Source organism: Archocentrus centrarchus, chromosome 9, assembly GCF_007364275.1.
Source record: "Archocentrus centrarchus isolate MPI-CPG fArcCen1 chromosome 9, fArcCen1, whole genome shotgun sequence".
In the NCBI taxonomy this organism is placed as follows: domain Eukaryota; kingdom Metazoa; phylum Chordata; class Actinopteri; order Cichliformes; family Cichlidae; genus Archocentrus; species Archocentrus centrarchus.
Window position 1 is genome coordinate 22,266,673 of NC_044354.1, and position 16,651 is coordinate 22,283,323.

The 16,651-nt window shown below is 41.2% G+C and overlaps 1 protein-coding gene across 1 annotated transcript in view; it reads right to left on the minus strand.

Annotated features, from left to right (window-relative positions):
* Nucleotides 1–68: 68 nt before the first annotated feature.
* The window catches only part of LOC115785349 (transmembrane protein 132D), a 27,979-nt gene continuing 11,396 nt past the window's right edge, over nucleotides 69–16,651 (minus strand). Inside the window, exons 3-9 of the mRNA XM_030736885.1 lie at nucleotides 13,700–13,837; nucleotides 7,881–8,073; nucleotides 5,839–5,982; nucleotides 3,079–3,284; nucleotides 2,554–2,818; nucleotides 1,954–2,145; nucleotides 69–1,864 (exon numbers count right to left, since the gene is read on the minus strand). Of these exons, the coding sequence (XP_030592745.1) occupies nucleotides 551–1,864; nucleotides 1,954–2,145; nucleotides 2,554–2,818; nucleotides 3,079–3,284; nucleotides 5,839–5,982; nucleotides 7,881–8,073; nucleotides 13,700–13,837 (2,452 nt within the window). The 3' untranslated portion in view covers nucleotides 69–550. The remainder of the gene's footprint in view (nucleotides 1,865–1,953; nucleotides 2,146–2,553; nucleotides 2,819–3,078; nucleotides 3,285–5,838; nucleotides 5,983–7,880; nucleotides 8,074–13,699; nucleotides 13,838–16,651) is intronic.

Below are 16,651 nucleotides of genomic sequence, written 5' to 3' on the forward strand. Positions count from 1 at the left end.
CAATTAATAGGCAATATTCAAGATCATTCTGTTTTAATTTAAAAAAGCAACTAAAAATTAAACCGACTTAAAATTACAAATAGATCTTTTATGTTGCATAATAGAAAACACCCCTTTTGGTTCTTATTATTTTAATCAAAGCCATATGTCTAGTGAAATCAATATCAGATTTTGTCCTGTATTACAACTGATTATTGATATATTTGTAATTTGGGACACTTTCTCTGTGTGTCTTTGTATTGTATATATCAGCATGTGAGTGCAAAAATTTAGAAGTAGATATCCACATGCAGCATAAATATTTGGTGGCTTTGTGTAAAAGGGAGCCCATCAGAATCAGCCATCTGAAACATGATCACACACACATCTACTCTCCAATATTAACAATAATATACAGTACATGTACATGTAAAAGGCCTTGATAGGTAATGAAATGTGGAGGAGGGCAATTCCAAAATCACAAATTCTTGACAGTTTTCAGAGTTGACCAAGGCATTGAGGTGATCAAAGCCACATCTGCTGTACATGTGAGGTCTGATCAGGTTTTGTATTATAACGGGTCCCCAGGCTCTGTGATGGGCACTTGAGGTTCCTCCCCACAACTGTCCTCCTTTCCAACCCAATGGATGCCGTGGCCATTCTCCCTGGGTGGGAGATGTGGTGAATGCTGGCGCTCTAGTGTGGAGAAGGTGGTGAACTGTACTCTCTTTCTCTTGCTGGTGGGCGAGTGGAGGGACTCTGTGTGCATAGGTTTGCCTCTAAGGGTGCCTACGCAGCTGAGTGGAGAATCTGTGACAGAGGCCAGGCAACTGGGCCTCCTGGAAAGAGAGCCGGTCTTATCGGGCCCAATGTCTATCACAGTAGTTGTAGTTTGGGAGTCTTGCTGGACCGGGCTGCCTGGCACGCTCATCACCAGCTCAGCATCTGTTCCCAGCCATACCCAGTCATGCCTGTGTCCTGTGGGTTCCTGGCCATGAGAGGGAGGTTTCTTATGCCTGAACTTAACAACATATGAGACACAGTTTACCAGAAACACCAGGATGGCCAGGCAAAAGACACCCAACAGAGCATACATGCCAATCTCTAAGTCTGATAGAGGCCTGTTTGCTAAAATCTCTTCGCCACCGACTTCTACTTCTGTTGTCCCCTGCCCAGGTGTCTCCACCTTAGTGGGGAAGTTGTTGTAGTTAACCAGATTCCTGGGAGCTTTCACTGTGCTAGTGAAGCTAACACTGCTCATGTCCTCCACTATCATGTTGTCTGACCCGTATCCTTTGCTGCTCGCTCCAGGACTGCTCATTAGGCTGACATTAGCCACAGTGGTAGGGCTGCCAGGGCTTCCTGAATTACTGGTCTTACCCACTCCTCCAAGGCTACCGCTGGTTATCAGGGTTCTTTCTGTGGATTTGATGGTAGTTGTGATCTTCTGCATGGCACTTTCTTCTCTATCTGAGTTTGGCATGCGTGGCGGAGGGTCCTGGGATGGTTTTCTCTGCCTCCTCTTACTGTCCACTTCGGCCCCATCGTTCCCATAGTTACTTCCCTTGTTGCTAACAGTACTACTGTCGAATATTCCATCTGATCGCCGAGCATTCGCTTGAAATTTGACCTTAAGGGTGCCGTTGCCCACGGCAAATGTGCTTTTGCGTTTGGACTTCTGACAGGCTTCACAGATGGACATCTCTACTCTGACCAAGACTCCCTCACCTTCTCCCTCTGCCACCACCACTGGTGGCGTGTCCTGCACTGACACCACTCCCTGATCTAGAGATGTCACTGTCACACGGAAAAAGGCTTGATCATAAATGTCAAGGGGTGTCTGATTGCCATCACTGAACTGTATCCAAGCACTGACCAAAGCTTCCTAAGAGAACAAAAAAATTGCAAAAGTTGTAATTGCAATTCAAATCTAAAATTTATTTTAGAGACATAAAAAAAGATAAAGAATGTTACCTGTTTGGGACTTTGTAGAACCTCTTGGGTGGTTGTGCTAGCCAAGATGGCCCTGTTGCTTCCTGGACTGAGCTGTAATGTCATGGAGAGGCCTGTAACCAGCTGGACCCCCAGCTCTGTGATGGTCACTTTGTCATCCACAACTTTGATAGTTGTCTTAGCCAAGATGGCATCAGACAGTGGAGAAAACACCTGTCAACAACATCAGGTAAAGTCAGTTTGTAGGCTCCCTGTTGCCTGTTGTCTACTCAAATAGGGAAGTAGCCAATTCATTCCATGATCTGACTAGCTGCTTATCTCTTTTCCACCAATGCAACTCCAGTGCCTAATGTAGAACCCATTTCATGCATTTACACTCAAAATAAGGGATGCTGCTGCCAAAAAGTTGGCATCAGCACCACAAAATTGCATGAAAATGAGTCTAACTTAGGCGACATAAAGCTACATAATGTTCGGTTCTCCCTGTCCCTGTTTAAATGTGGGCTGGTCAAAAGGCAACGAGTAGGAACTGGCTCTGTACCAGCAGCAGTATTGTCTCAGTAAACATAAGGTATATGAAGTTGTCACAAGGTTATTCCAAAGAGTATTTCAGTTTATTACCTGGATGGTAGTGGTCCCAAAGTCTCGCCCTGACAGCACTCTTCCTGCCTGTAGCCTTGCCACTCTAGTGTCCTCCACCTTCATGAAGTACCGAACCAACCTTGTGACATCCACTTGCCAATCAGACCCCAGGAAATAGACCTTGGGATCCCGAGGGTCTTCTTGCTCTGCCATGAAATGGGTTAGCACCCTCACAAGGGCATGCTGAAACTGCAGCATACACCCCTTCCCCTTCCGGTCATCTTCGTCACTGTTCCAGCCAGTTCTGGGATACAAGCACAGAAATATACATGCAGGTCAGCCCTATCACACAATACATGCTTTCACCTCTATACTAATCACTCAGCCCTGTCTCTTTGTTTGATTGGATCGCATTGAGTTATTGCAGTACATTACATAATGGAATCTAACCTCTAAATCCTTAGGGATATGATTTAAATTTGTATGAACCAAAAAAAAAAATGCCTCTGGAAATCACACCTAGAAATCAAATAAGGGGATTTTGTTTGGTTTGTAGTTTCCTACCTTTTTGAGGTCAGGATGGGCACCCTCCAGCTTTTGATCTGGCTCAGCTCTGTGTCTGACACCTCAATCTGGAGGGGAAGCCGGGGCATCCACACATTCAGTTCGAGCTGGGCACTTAGGTAGCTGTAGGTAAAATTTACTGTCATCTTCACCTTGCCCTTAATCTCTTTTCCATTTACAAAAACATAGTCACATCTGTCTGACACCTGGAGAGGAAGAGATCACATAAGAAAGGAAACAATCCATCAATACAGTCTCTTATCATTTTAACTTCCCCTATAATTTCAAAAAGTTTGTGTAAGTGTGGTTATGTAAACAATCTATATCAGACTCAGGATTAAATTGTTGTCAGTGAAGGAGATATCAGTCTTCCCACTAGTGACAAAAAATAATCAAGTATTCTCATGAAAGTCACCATTTTAACACATCGGCCATTCTTACAACAACAAATAGCCGTGAAGCAGTTTTGCACTGCATGTGTTACCGCAGTAATGTCAGCTGGCTGTAATAAACTACTTTGATGATCACCGGTGTGAGGCGTTAGGAAGAGGCAGCATTGCAGTTTTATGTTAATCAAAATATCATGTGGTGCAGTGCTGAACATCAGTCCTTCACAACCAAGTGCGTTCATTACGATGTAATTTCAAAGGTGACCTTTTACAAGTTTGGGCAAGAGCTCGAGCATCAGTTTGCGTCATGTCGGGAGGTCTCCCTCGGTCTTCTCGACGGCCGCTCAGCTTCTTTAGCCGAATACGATAATTAGCAAAACATTGAAATCCAGTGAGTGAAAATGCACAAGGGCTTATAGAGAAAAAAAAATGACTTTGACAGATGACTAATGGATGAATACATATATCAAATAAGTTACATTTGACACTGGCGTGGACCCAGGACTTGCAGAAGGAGCTGTCACTGGGCCATGCTATTTTTTGCAAGGATCCCGTGTAACCATTGCATCTGAGAGCTGCATCCATGAATGGAGAGCAGTCTTTCGAATAACCCCATCACTCATCATGTCAGCCTTGCTGCTAACTCAGATGCAGTTTTTTTTGTTTTGTTTTTTTTTATACCAAGCAGCAAATTTACAAGATGTGGCACAAAATCCTTCAAATAGGTGTCAGAGAAAATTTCCAATGAAAACATGGAATAATAGACAAAGGCTCATTTATTTTCAGTAAAGTTGTCTTTATTTTCTGTATTCCGTGTGTGGGCAGTCAACCGGTCATCCATGATTTAAGGCAATTTGCTCATTTTCTTCTGTGTTAGAGGAGCACCTTCAGAGAGCTCCACTAAACTTCACATGGGCTGCGTTCAAATAATATTATGAACAATAAGTTAACAGGGAACGCCATTTTAAATGTGCCATCCGCCAACCCGTCCCAGACACAATCTCGTTCTTTGTCTCAAAACATCCCTCACCATGTTTGGTGTCAGAAAGACATTTATTTTAAAATGGGATTTGGCTTTCATCTCTGGGTACAATACTAAAGACGAGCAGAAATTAAAAATGCTGAAATGCATGCTTCGCTTACATGTGTGCATGCAAACAGAGAGTTTTAGTGAAGAATCAGCCAATGTGCAGAACCAGTGTATCCAAGTTCCAGGAATTAATCAAGAGTTCACGCTTGATGTAAATCTCTTGGTTAAACTAAACTGCATCGCTGGATAAAAAGTTCTGATTAATAACTTCTATGTTTAAAATGTACAGGTTTAAATCCTTTCTGCCATAAGTGACAAAGGGAGTGTATTTCCATATTTGTTTCCACCAAAGAGCAGTGATTTATTTTATTTATTTATTTATTTATTTGGGGGGGGTAAATTCTAGATAAATCCTTCCCCATCTATCACTAGCAGATTTGATCTTCAGGCAAACTAGGGGAGAAAATATATCAGAGTCAAGCTGTTACACTAAGAAGATTAACAGGAATATTTGTGACTGAATCTGCTAACTGGTCAGCAGAAATACAACATGGCAATAGTCAAGGTTGAAAAGAATATTTTAGTCCACATTCTTCCTCCTGACTGCTCCACTTGAATTTGTTTTCCTATAACCAGCTCCTACTGCATCTACGCTTGATAGAGGGACGCTTACTGCCCGTAATGTGAATCTCATCATGCAGCAAGCATCAAAACAGAACACTGCATTTATTTTTTGGCTGGGACTGTTTCTATTTGGTAAACCTACAATATTTGATTGTGCTGGAGAGCCAAAGTCCATTGCATGTCTTTATTCGTCTGTGTTTATCCTTGGATAAATGGATCAAGAGCCTTTGACCTCAAAGGCCAGGCACCAGACTTTCAATTTCACCCGTAAACAAAGCTGGCTTTTTGGCAGTCAGTCGTGCTCACTTATATAGGATAAAAAGAACAAGTCGTGGGATAGAAGCGCAGTTTTAGACTGAGAGGTCATGTTGTGAGCAATTTAGCACAGTAGCTGTTCATTGTCGGGGAGATTGATGGGAAATGTTGTCGGAGTCTGACTAATAGTTTGTTTTACCATGTGGAAAAGAGGGAGAGCGCAAAAGTGACTTTGATACAACTTATTTGTGTGCAGTTGTCCTTCCCTTGACACATAAAACCAACCTTGTCTATGTTGAACATTAATAAAAAAAAACAAAAAACACATAATTTCCTTATGCCCCTCAAACAATAGGGCAGACAAGCAAGATACAAACTTAGATTCATCCATGAAAGGGATTTATTACTTGTGCTGGACATTTTTTACACAATAAACAAAAAAAAGTCAAACTTAAATTCTACCTTGAGAACATCTTCATCATTGGAGCCACAGTCTGTGTAATCAGATACATCTGTGACCACTCCGTCTTCCTCCACAGCTACCGTCCTCACAGGCATCACCACCTTCTTTCCCGTCAGCACAGCTGTGTTCAGAATCTCTGTGTCCTGCAGAGAGAGTGAAGGAAAATGAGTTACATATCCCATCCAATAATTAATTCCAGTTCAGTTTTACAGTTTGTGCGGTGCTGCTGTCACACAAATGAGGGGGGGGGGGGGGGGGGGGGGGGGGGGGTTGGCATTAAGAGTGGCATGTGATGCAGTTAAAGGAGGCTGGCAGGACACATGGGTGATAAAGCATGACTCAGCAACTCAGCAGTGGTGGAAAGGTAAGAAGGCCAGTCCCCCTTTGGGAAGCAAAGGGAGGGGGCTGGGAGTAGAGTTAAGGCTGGGTGATGGCCCGGTCACCACACTGGAAGCAAGCGCTAATCTTGGATTTCTCTGCACAGGCATATCCCTCAAAGGGATGCTGTATCACTTCACACATGGTCAAATCACTCGGGACATGGACTAAAAATAGTCTTTACACATACAGAGCACGGCCTACAATGCTCAGTGTATTGTTCATCATTAATGTCATAGCAATGACTGCACATGTCCGCTTATGTAAGGGTTGGTGGTTCAATCCTTGGCTCCCTTTGTCTCAGTGTCCTTTAGCGTGGATTCTCCCTGGCCCGGTTAGGTCAGGGCCCTGTTTGATCAGTGGCTTCTCTTGGTGTTAGGTCACTAAGAGGTGAGTTCTTTGGATAAAGCTGCTTTGTGAATACAGGCTATTTATTGTAAAGTATAAATGTGAGGTGTCCTGTTAAAATGAACTGACAATTATTTTAGTAGTACAGGCATCGCTTTGTATGAATCCTTGGATAATAAAAGCATGAAAATGCAGCAGATGGATATCTGTTGTTCTCTATGAAAAAAAAAACAGACTGCGTTAAATGAAGCTGAATTAATTGAATATTATAAGCTGAAGTGTAGCGCAGTTCTGTGAATGAACAAATCAAATTTAAAGAGGCATTTGGCCACTCCAAGTATGAAAATGAAGCAGATGGAAACGTGTCCCTCGAGTCTAAAACGGCTTTAAATTAGGCAGAAATAAATAAACGTGCAACTAAACGCTTTGATGTGAAGGTAGTATCAGTGAAGCCACCCCCCCCAGAAGTAGTGAGCAGCAGCACTAGTTGGAGTTCATGGAGCAAATCCAAGAGTGATCAGTCAGTGCTAATGTCCCCTTGAGCCAACCATCAAATCTCCTCCTGTTTGCCCTGAGGTCAGCGTCTAATCCACCAGAGAGATGAGCCATGTCAAATTTACAAATCGGGATTCTGTAGCTTTTCTACATAGCTTTAAGCACTTCAGCACCTTTAAGATGGAAATGAAGTGTATATCCTGCATAATCTTACTAAAGCCTTGACGGAAATGATCTGAAATTATCTAGCAATTATCCTTTATTTGTATAAATTACATATCTCAATTATATGCAGTTGAACAAATGTTAAAATTATCCCTCCAAACAGTGTTTTGTAAGAGCTAGCCCCGGTGACAAATACCTCAGATTCAGTGTTGTAATTAAATGCGCTATAATGTCTCGCATTGAGTAGAGGAGATCATATCACGGGTTAATAATAGAGGTAGTATAATAAAGAGGCCGTCTGCACCAAAATAGAAGCACATGAAGCAGCTGTTAGGAGGAGAGAATGACCACATATTGCACGCTAGAACAGAGCAGAACAACACAGAGGAGACATCAGCTAGTTGACAGTCAACAACACAAGGTCACACTCTGCTCAAAATAGAAGCCATTTACTAAACAGTCGAAAGCATATCCAGCCTTCTGTGTATGCAAACCAGACAGGAATGGATCAGAGCAAAGTGCATTTTATGATATTTTCATGCACCAACGCTCAAAGGATGCAATCTTGGCATTATAGGAAACGTTGCTGTCAGTAACATCGATCCTGGTTTTTTACAATGATTAGGTGTGACATGAAGGATGACAGCTAACTCACCATTACAAGAGGAGCTAGGCCGACAAAGTCTCTCTGAGTGGTATAGATCCTCATAGCTCCTTCAGTCTTGGCTCCATTTTTGGATGCGGATGGTAGCTCCAGCTTCCATATGATTACCTGACTGTCGAGAGGGCTGCTCAGTTCCTCAACTTCAAAATCCATTTGAAGTACCTCCAGCAGACTGCTTTCAAGCCTGAGTGGTAAGCAAAGAGCTGTGTTAATTAGATAAAGTGTGCCGTATATACACATGAAATCATAGCTGCTTTGTGATTTCAGTAGAACAAATCATGTGTTAAAATTAAGATAATCAGACTCCATTAGTGCAGCTTCATTTTGTTACGTAATCACTTGGTGCAAGCGGTAATAGGTTTCTATAGAGACCTGTATATCTGAGGGGAAGTGATTAAACACAGCACAAGATTTTGCACATCCAAAGCCTCGGTCAGTGGAGAAGAAAAACTGATGTAGGCACACATTGCTTTTTCAGTTCAATTCAGTTTTATTTATATCTAAAAGCAGCTCCCTCAAGGCACTTTATACTGTAAAGTAAAGACCCTGTTAGAGAGAAAACCCCAACACTAGGCAATGGTGGGAAGGAAAAACTCCCTTTTAACAGGAAGAAACCTCCGCCAGAAGCAGGCTCAGGAAGGGGCAGCCTGCTTCTGGCGGAGGCAGAAGCAGGCTCCGCCAGAAGCAGGCTGCCCCTTCCTGAGCCTGCTTCTGGCGGAGGTTTCTTCCTGTTAAAAGCAGGCTCAGGAAGGGGCAGCCTCGACCTGGGTTGGCGATGAAAGGAAAGAGAAGAGAAAGGAGAAAGCACAGAGAGCCAGGACATAAAGATGTTCTATAACTCATCTATTAAATAAACAGTCTCGAGCAACACTAGCAGCTCCAAAAGGCCAAAGCACAGCATGGCTTTTGCTAAAAATCAGTGTGTCATCATGCTAACAGACTCCCATATTATTCCTTTGTCCACTTCTTGAATGGCTGCACAATCCTTTCAGTGATTGTTGAGAAATGTTTTGTTAGAAACAACAAGTGTAGCTGATGATGTCATCCACAGAAAAAAATGCTTCTAGCGTGGAAACCCGTGTATCCAAGTGTTCTTTGGGCTCATTGTGTTTTCTCTTTTTTCATGATTCAGAAAGTTGTAGAAGCTACTTTCAGTTGCTCAATTATTCACCAGGGACCACCGCAGCAGCCAGTTAAGTTTTTTTTTTTGTTCCTGGCCAGAGGTGTAGAAACATGACTCAGCGATTTTGTTATTGTGACATGATAACAGAATCGCAGTTATTGTACTGTATAATGCAAAGACACTATGTGTCATATCGACTCGTTTGACCATAAGACCGTACAGCTGGCATGTATGGATTTTTTTTTTTTTTAAAGAAATTTTCAGCTTATTTTCTGTTGGTTTCCAAAGTGACTTTCTGCTCTTTTCAGTACAAGGAAAAAGTAGAAAGCGATTGAGATTGGAGTTTTGGAGATATTCAGCTTAAAATGCATAGTGACATGTTCTGAATTTGGCCCCATGGATAGAAGTGTAACAAATTTTAGGAGAAGGATGTGATCCAAGCAGTTGTGACAAGACACAGTCCTTCTCTTTTTTAGCTGTGGAGAGGGCTTTGCGTCTCTAGGCTTCTTCACGAGTGAAACTAAAAAAGAGCAGAGCTGAATTTCTCTTTGCTGACACTCCCCTCGAGTTGCTGGTCGGGTTAAATGTGTGTAGAATAAAAGGTGGTCTGAGGACAGCGGCATCCTGCATACAAAACAAAGTATGAGCCTTTGCAACTTATAATAGCCTCTCAGTGATGACAGCTGCAAGAGAGCATCCTAGCCATGGATTCAATTTTCTGCCATGGTCCTGCAGTAGTTAGTACCCTGGGTTTATTTCTGGGCGATGTATTGAGCCACAGAAAAGATATATTGCTGGGCAAAAACGCAATAAGCATAAGCGCATGGGCGTTATCGGTCTCACTGCATCTGTGTGTCCATGTTATAAATCTGCGTCTGAGTCGTGTAGAGGCACAGCATGAAAATGACCTCTAAGGGCCCGCGCCCCAGCCGCCTTCTTTGCTCTGAAGGAACAAGTGGAAAAACTGAAAGTCGCTTTTTTATTATTCCTTCATTAAGTTCCAAGTGCCACAACAAAGTGTACAAAAAGCCGCCTCTGTTTGCGTCTCTCACTCAGAGCTGCCATCATTATGAGTGCGACAGAGATTGAGTGTAATTTAATAATTTTAGCATATTGCTCAAAGACCCGGGAATACGATAATCGCATTGTGGTCAACTATCAAAACAAGATATGCTTGATTCAGATAAGCATGTCTGTGTTCAATGAAGTCTGTATTAACACAGATATCCAACAATATGGGGATGTTTTTTTGTGTGTGTGTGTTATTTACACCCCATGTCATTTATTGTGGAGCTTACGGGGAAGGGATGCTTCCGCATCTTGTTTACGGATGGCAGTTTATCTGAGAATAGCAGTGCTTAAATATTAAGATCCACACCAAGCCTTTGCAACAGAGGATAAAAAAAAAGCTTAAATGTATAAATACAGCAAATACTTTTAGCATTCACTAAAGCCAGGCAAGCAAAAAGTCAGAGAAATCCCCACAGTGGTGTGACAGTAGATGCTCCCTGCAGGGGTTCTCTTAGTTTCGTGACATTTTAGAGAGGATTAGCCAAAAAGACAGGGTAAATAAATATTTTAACCCATAAAGAAGTTGTAAAAAAAAAACAATGTCATAATCCACACCAAATGGGGAAAACAGCATTAATGAGGTCAAACCTATAATGACAATAAATTCAGTGTTATTTGTCAGATTAGGGCAAGCTGTCTAAGGTTGTATGAAATCTGACCAACTAATCTTCCACAAAAGCACACTTAGTTTCATGATTTTTAATGCATCACTATATAAATTTAATTCTCAGCGTTGACGTTTTTGGGTCCACTGGCAAGCTGGAAACTATATATGTTGCAAGGACAGCTGGGTGAATCTTTCACCACACCACACACAAAAGTACAAAAAAATAAAACGAATAAACAAAACATCCAGATTCTCATGCTGTGCCACTCTTAATGTAATACCATTTTTATTAGGGTGCATGGCAATGCACAAAGGCCTGTAAACTGTGCCCAGTGTATTCTAAGCCCATTTTCAGTGCTTTATTTATTTCTGATTGAATTTTCTGATTTCCCACGGGCCCCTCCCTGACCATGTCTGGTTCATCCTCGTGTCACTATATTTTAAACAATCCCAGAATGACCCCTGCCATCCACAGGTTAAGATCTGTGTTGCTCATGAAATGTTTTAGTGACTGGATGAAATGTATTTTTGTCCCTCCAAAAGAACTGTAAGAGCACCAGTCATCCTCTGCTTATATATGTCAAGTCAGCTTGAATCTAAATCAAAAGCTTTTTTAGCCCAGTCCTTGTGATTATGCTGTAATTTTGATTCAGATAGCTGCTAGCATAGCCCTAATGGGTTTTGCCTATATAATTTAATAGTAATACAAATTTCGGTATAATAATTGTCTGCGAACAAAGTCAATGTTTTATTTAATTATGATACAATTTTCTGATTTCCCATGGGGCCCCCCGACTGGGGCACTGTCAAAGGTATTAATTTAGGACATGTAGGTAGGTGAGGCGCAATGACTAACTTTATTGGAACTTACTGAAACAAACCCAGGTGGTTTGTGAAGAGACCCAAGGGCTGTGCTGCAATCAGCCTGAATTAGTGTTAAATGGTACAGAAAATGGCCTGTGTTGGCATCAGATGACCCATCACAAACATGGGCGGGTCTAGAGCTGCATGTTTCTCACAACAGCGAATTATAAGCCTCAATCCATGGGTATCAAAGACAACCTGCAGATCAGTGATGTCCCTAACTTTTTGTGTGGTCCAGAAGTGCCACAAGAAAATAATCCACCACTGTAGATTTTTTCAACCAGTGTTTGTGTCGAACTGTGACACAGCCGTGCAGAGTCAGACCAGGCGAGCGTTTCAGGTGCTGCAGCCAAAGCCAGGAAGGAAACCTGGCAAGCCATGCCCATCAGTAAGCCACAGGTGGATCTGACTGTCATGATAATTGCATTCTCCATCAAATTCATGCATTGCTTGCAGTGTGTAAGACCATTTTAGCCTTATTCTTTCCGCTGCAATTCCAGTGGGGTAAATGCTCTTAGGACCAAGTAATTTTTTTTTAAGACAGAAAAACTGGTTGCTAGACTTTGCAAATCTTCTATAAAGGTCAGTGAGTGGTCTGTTAGGCTTTAGTTGTCTGCTTTAGGATTATATCGCCATACAAAGGCTAATGAAATGGCCTGGAATTGCTTGCTGCCAGCAGGGGAAAACGAAGCGAGCAATAAAGTTTCCTCTGTGGAGTATTTGTATTGTCAGGCTTTTCATGGTTTCTAAAAATCAGAGACCTGCTCGCTATTCATTCACCAAACTCCCAGGGTTCATGCAGGAATGGTGATGCTGGAGGTGCAGCCTAAAATGCTCATCACCCAACCACCCATCACAAATTACCCATAGTATTTGGGAATCATTAAGTTATACCCCAAATTACAAAGTTTCTCCTGAGTTTACTTGGATAAGAGAGTTACCTCACCTCATAACACAGCCCTCATCAAAACACCATAACACAAGGTGCACAATCAGACTGTTAGACAACAAGGAGAAGAGCAAGAATTATAAACAATTCAAGAACGTCTGAGCATAGGTGAAATGATTTTAAAAAAGACAGGGACAGGAAGTGAAACCAACAAACAAAGTAAGAGGTTAACAAAATTAAAAAGTACCATGGAAAGGACACCCTGTGTATTTAGTAATAAATAACTGAAACACAGATTTATCTTAACTAGGAGTTCTGCCACTGAAGAACCAAAAATCACCTCGATATGCAAATAATACCTGGTAACCACACATTACATGCATGAGCTGTAGTTTTGTTCAATATCCCTGTGGCAGGGCCCTAAGTGTGACTCCACTGCTGTGGCAGAAGGTACAGTACAAAAAAAATCAAACCAGCGAGACAGAGACAGCTTAAAAGGCCATAGCATAAAATTTTTACCCTGTGTTGTCTTGTCCTTTTTTTAAGCAGGTGTCTTTTAATCTCAGGCGGCACGGGCCACGCTTATCGGAATTAACTCTTAATTGTATTCAGCTGATTTCAAGTTAAGCGAAATGAAGCCGCACTTGGCTGAACTTTAAAGGACATCTGAGAAAGGCTGGTTGTCAGGGAACAGTTGTAGTCCTGTTTAATGAGATTATGGAGCAAGTTAAGTACTTCTTAGAAACCCAAAGAGCTGACTGATCAGACCAACCTGCAGATGTCATGTAAATAGTTTTAGCATCAAGGCTCAGTGCAGTTTTGGTATCTTGCAGCTTTTAATAGGTTAAAATAAAATGGGCAACTACATAGTAGAAATGCCAGATATTCACAGCCAGTAAATGTTTTGAAATGATTAAAGTGCAGAGGAAAAGTGAACTGTAAAGAGGGGGGGGGGGCTTTTTTTTACAAGGGGCTGCTTCACAAAAACACCTGCAGCTAACGAGTAGTTAGAGAGTGTATCCTCTCTGGGCCACTATCAGAGCCACTATCTTGTACTTGTACAGTACAGTTTGTGATTTGCTTCTCAGATGCAGACGTGCTGCTGTAAACAGCTGGAGACACCTGACATTAAAAGTCCCTTTTTACCTTTGTAGTGTAAATATATCAGGAGTGATAGATCTCCCAGCAACAAAAAAACGGACACACATGAATAGTCTACAGTGACATACAGAGTAATGTGAAGAGAAGAGACTTGCCTTTTCCCAGGTATGGGAGCCTTTCTCTGACAAATAACAGCGATGGCTCCATCTGCACTCAAATCCAGAGTGATGTCCCACAGTAAAGAGTTACTGGGTGTTGCCGTTCGAAAGGTCACACCTTTCCTTACTGTTGCTCTGTGAAAAGCCAAAAATGAAAAGGTCAAGAATGCAATAATTTTTTACATTTTTTTGGCTTTTTTTATGCCTTTTGGAATTTGGTTGTGTTATATATAGTTCCCTCGTGTACAATACATTTAATTCCACCTTAGAATTCAAGGTTTAATTAATCTTCTTGTCTAGTTTATCACAATAAATCCATTTCTGTAATAAAAAGAAAGCCACATAAAAACTATATTCAGGCCTGGGGAGTAACTGAACACACACGACATCACAATTTAATTAGAAATGGAGGTAACTGTATTCTGTTTTAAAATAAAGAGCAATATAGTTAACTCCCAGAGTTGTCAGGATCTCATACTTTTAAATGTCTGGTTTTGATCTTTGTCTTGCACTGTCAGAACAACTTCATGCCAAATAAGAGGAAGCCTCAAAACCGCTTCTGTCTCTACACACATGACAACAAAAAGTCTGGAGCTACCTCTCATTTCTTTATATTTTGCAAGGAAAATGAGAAATAGGTGCAGTAACTTATTGTGCAAACATACATGGAAATACAGCATATTAGGCAAAAACAGAGTTTGTACAGTTCTATTGAAAGTCAATTTTGGGTGCTGTATGACCACCCGTATTCTTCAGAATAGCCTGAACTCTCTTGGGCAACTTTCTGTACTTTTTTAATACTCTTCAGGAATAGTTCTCCAGGTTTCTTGAAGGACATTCAAAGCTCTTCTTTGGATGTCAGCTGCCTTTTGTTCCATTCTCTGTTAAGATGATCCCACACTGAGGTCCAGAATCTGGGGAAGCCAATCCATGACTGATAGCGTTCCACTGTGTTTTTCTATCCAGGTATGCTTTTACTGCATTGATGTGTTTGGGATCATTGTCATTTCAGCCAATCAGATGCTTTCCAGATGGATCAAAATCAAACCATACTTTTTGGCATTCATAACTCCTTGAATTTTGACAAGATCTCCAACACTGAAATGAAGGCCCATACCATAACAGAGCCTCCACAAATTATGTTTTGTGACAGGCTGCTAGTAACAAAGTAATTACAGATACAATTTAAAATTGGTTCTTTGCTAAGTTGTCTGTTATGTGTAGACACAACACTGAGTTTAGTGCCTTTTTTAAGCTTGAATGATTCATAGGTCAGTGTTAAGTGGCTTGACAATAAAAAATAAAATTAAAAAAAGAATCCTCTGAAAATGGTCAGGTAAGGACTGTAGTGAAAATGAGTGAAAAAGCAGCCAATGTCCAAATAAAAAATTTGAAAGACCTTCAGAAAGCCTGGAGTAACAAATGTAATCTGAATGTTGAAAGCACATCAACAAGAGCTGAAGTTTAGTTTGTTGCTTCCAGCTGTTTGTAAGAATCTTTCCCCTGAGCATCTCCAAAAGTCCTGAACTACATCAGGACATTTTAAAATGTATTAAAGTAAAAATATATTATTCAGGACATTTGTACCCATGACATTAACATGTGTATGCTGACTTTCCTGTAGCTGGCGAGAATGTGACTTAGCTAATCATTAAAGTAAATAAACTGGTTCTTATATAGCATTTTTCTACTCTACCTGAGAACTTAAAGGGCTTTATACAACATATATGCAACTTGGAGTTCAGTATCTTGCCCAAGGATACTTTGGCATGCAGACTGGAGCAGCCAGGGATTGAACCATCAACCTTCCAATTAGCAGATGACCTGCTGTACCTCCTGAGCTACAGCCACCCCCGAACATTAAATCAGACAAGAAGTAGCCAACTAACAATGAAAACACATTTTATGGTACCATAAGTTGGCCATTAATCACTAAACGTGATTAATGGGAGAACTTTCTCTCCTGGTATACCAGTCATACAAATATTAATACTTGAAGATTTGGATCCTGTGATGGACTACATTCATAACACATAATTTTGTAATTATTGTAAGTTAACTCTCAACCCTGGTATTACATAGAACAACAATCAAAGGTAATATTTATTATATTCTATACATACAGTTAGCAATTTAAAAGAAAACTGTAAGACAGAGAAAATGTAAACTCACAAGTCTGTGATATACAGCCACCCTCATCCCAGCTTGTAATTACCATCACCCCCTTTGCAATTAAAGGTGCAAAGAAAACATTGTTCTTTCTATTCATATTCATGTGCTCTCATTATTCAAAATGTACTAATGAAGTATTAGTTTTCTTGGCCTCTAATTTGTAAATGGTGTGCATTATGCAGCCGAACAGACCTTCCCTGTGGGGCTTTCCCAGCATAAGCAGCTTGCAGTAGGTCAAATGTTAATGAGATACTCTTCTGGAAGAATTGTGGAGGCCAGGAGGAGCACACATGTAAGAATGCCAGACTCGCTGAATATACAGCAACAGCACAGAGAAGTTGTATCCGATTGTTCAAAAAAACATCCTCGTGTGATTCTTTGTTTTTCATCTGCATGCAAAGCTGCGTGGTTTATCTCTGAGCTAAACACAACTGTTGAGCGCATTATGAGTCTCGGAGGAGGTGTAATTTTTGATAGGAGCAACAGCAATCCGAGCACTTCTCTTTCTTTGGCGTTTGTATTTCAAAAGCAGGCAAAAGAACAGAAGACATTACTCCTTGTTATGCACAATGACAGGAAAGCAGCCTAAGCATGCATTATCTCTTAACTGAAAAGTGCTACTCGTGTGCACATTTTCCACAATTTGTACGGCATATCTGAGCCATTGTTTGTAACAACATCTGCATAGCAAACGTGTAATCTGGAAAGAAACATCTTTGCCAAAACCGCTTGAGAGCTTCGCTCCAGATTACACGCAAAATGTAATCGGGAGAGGAG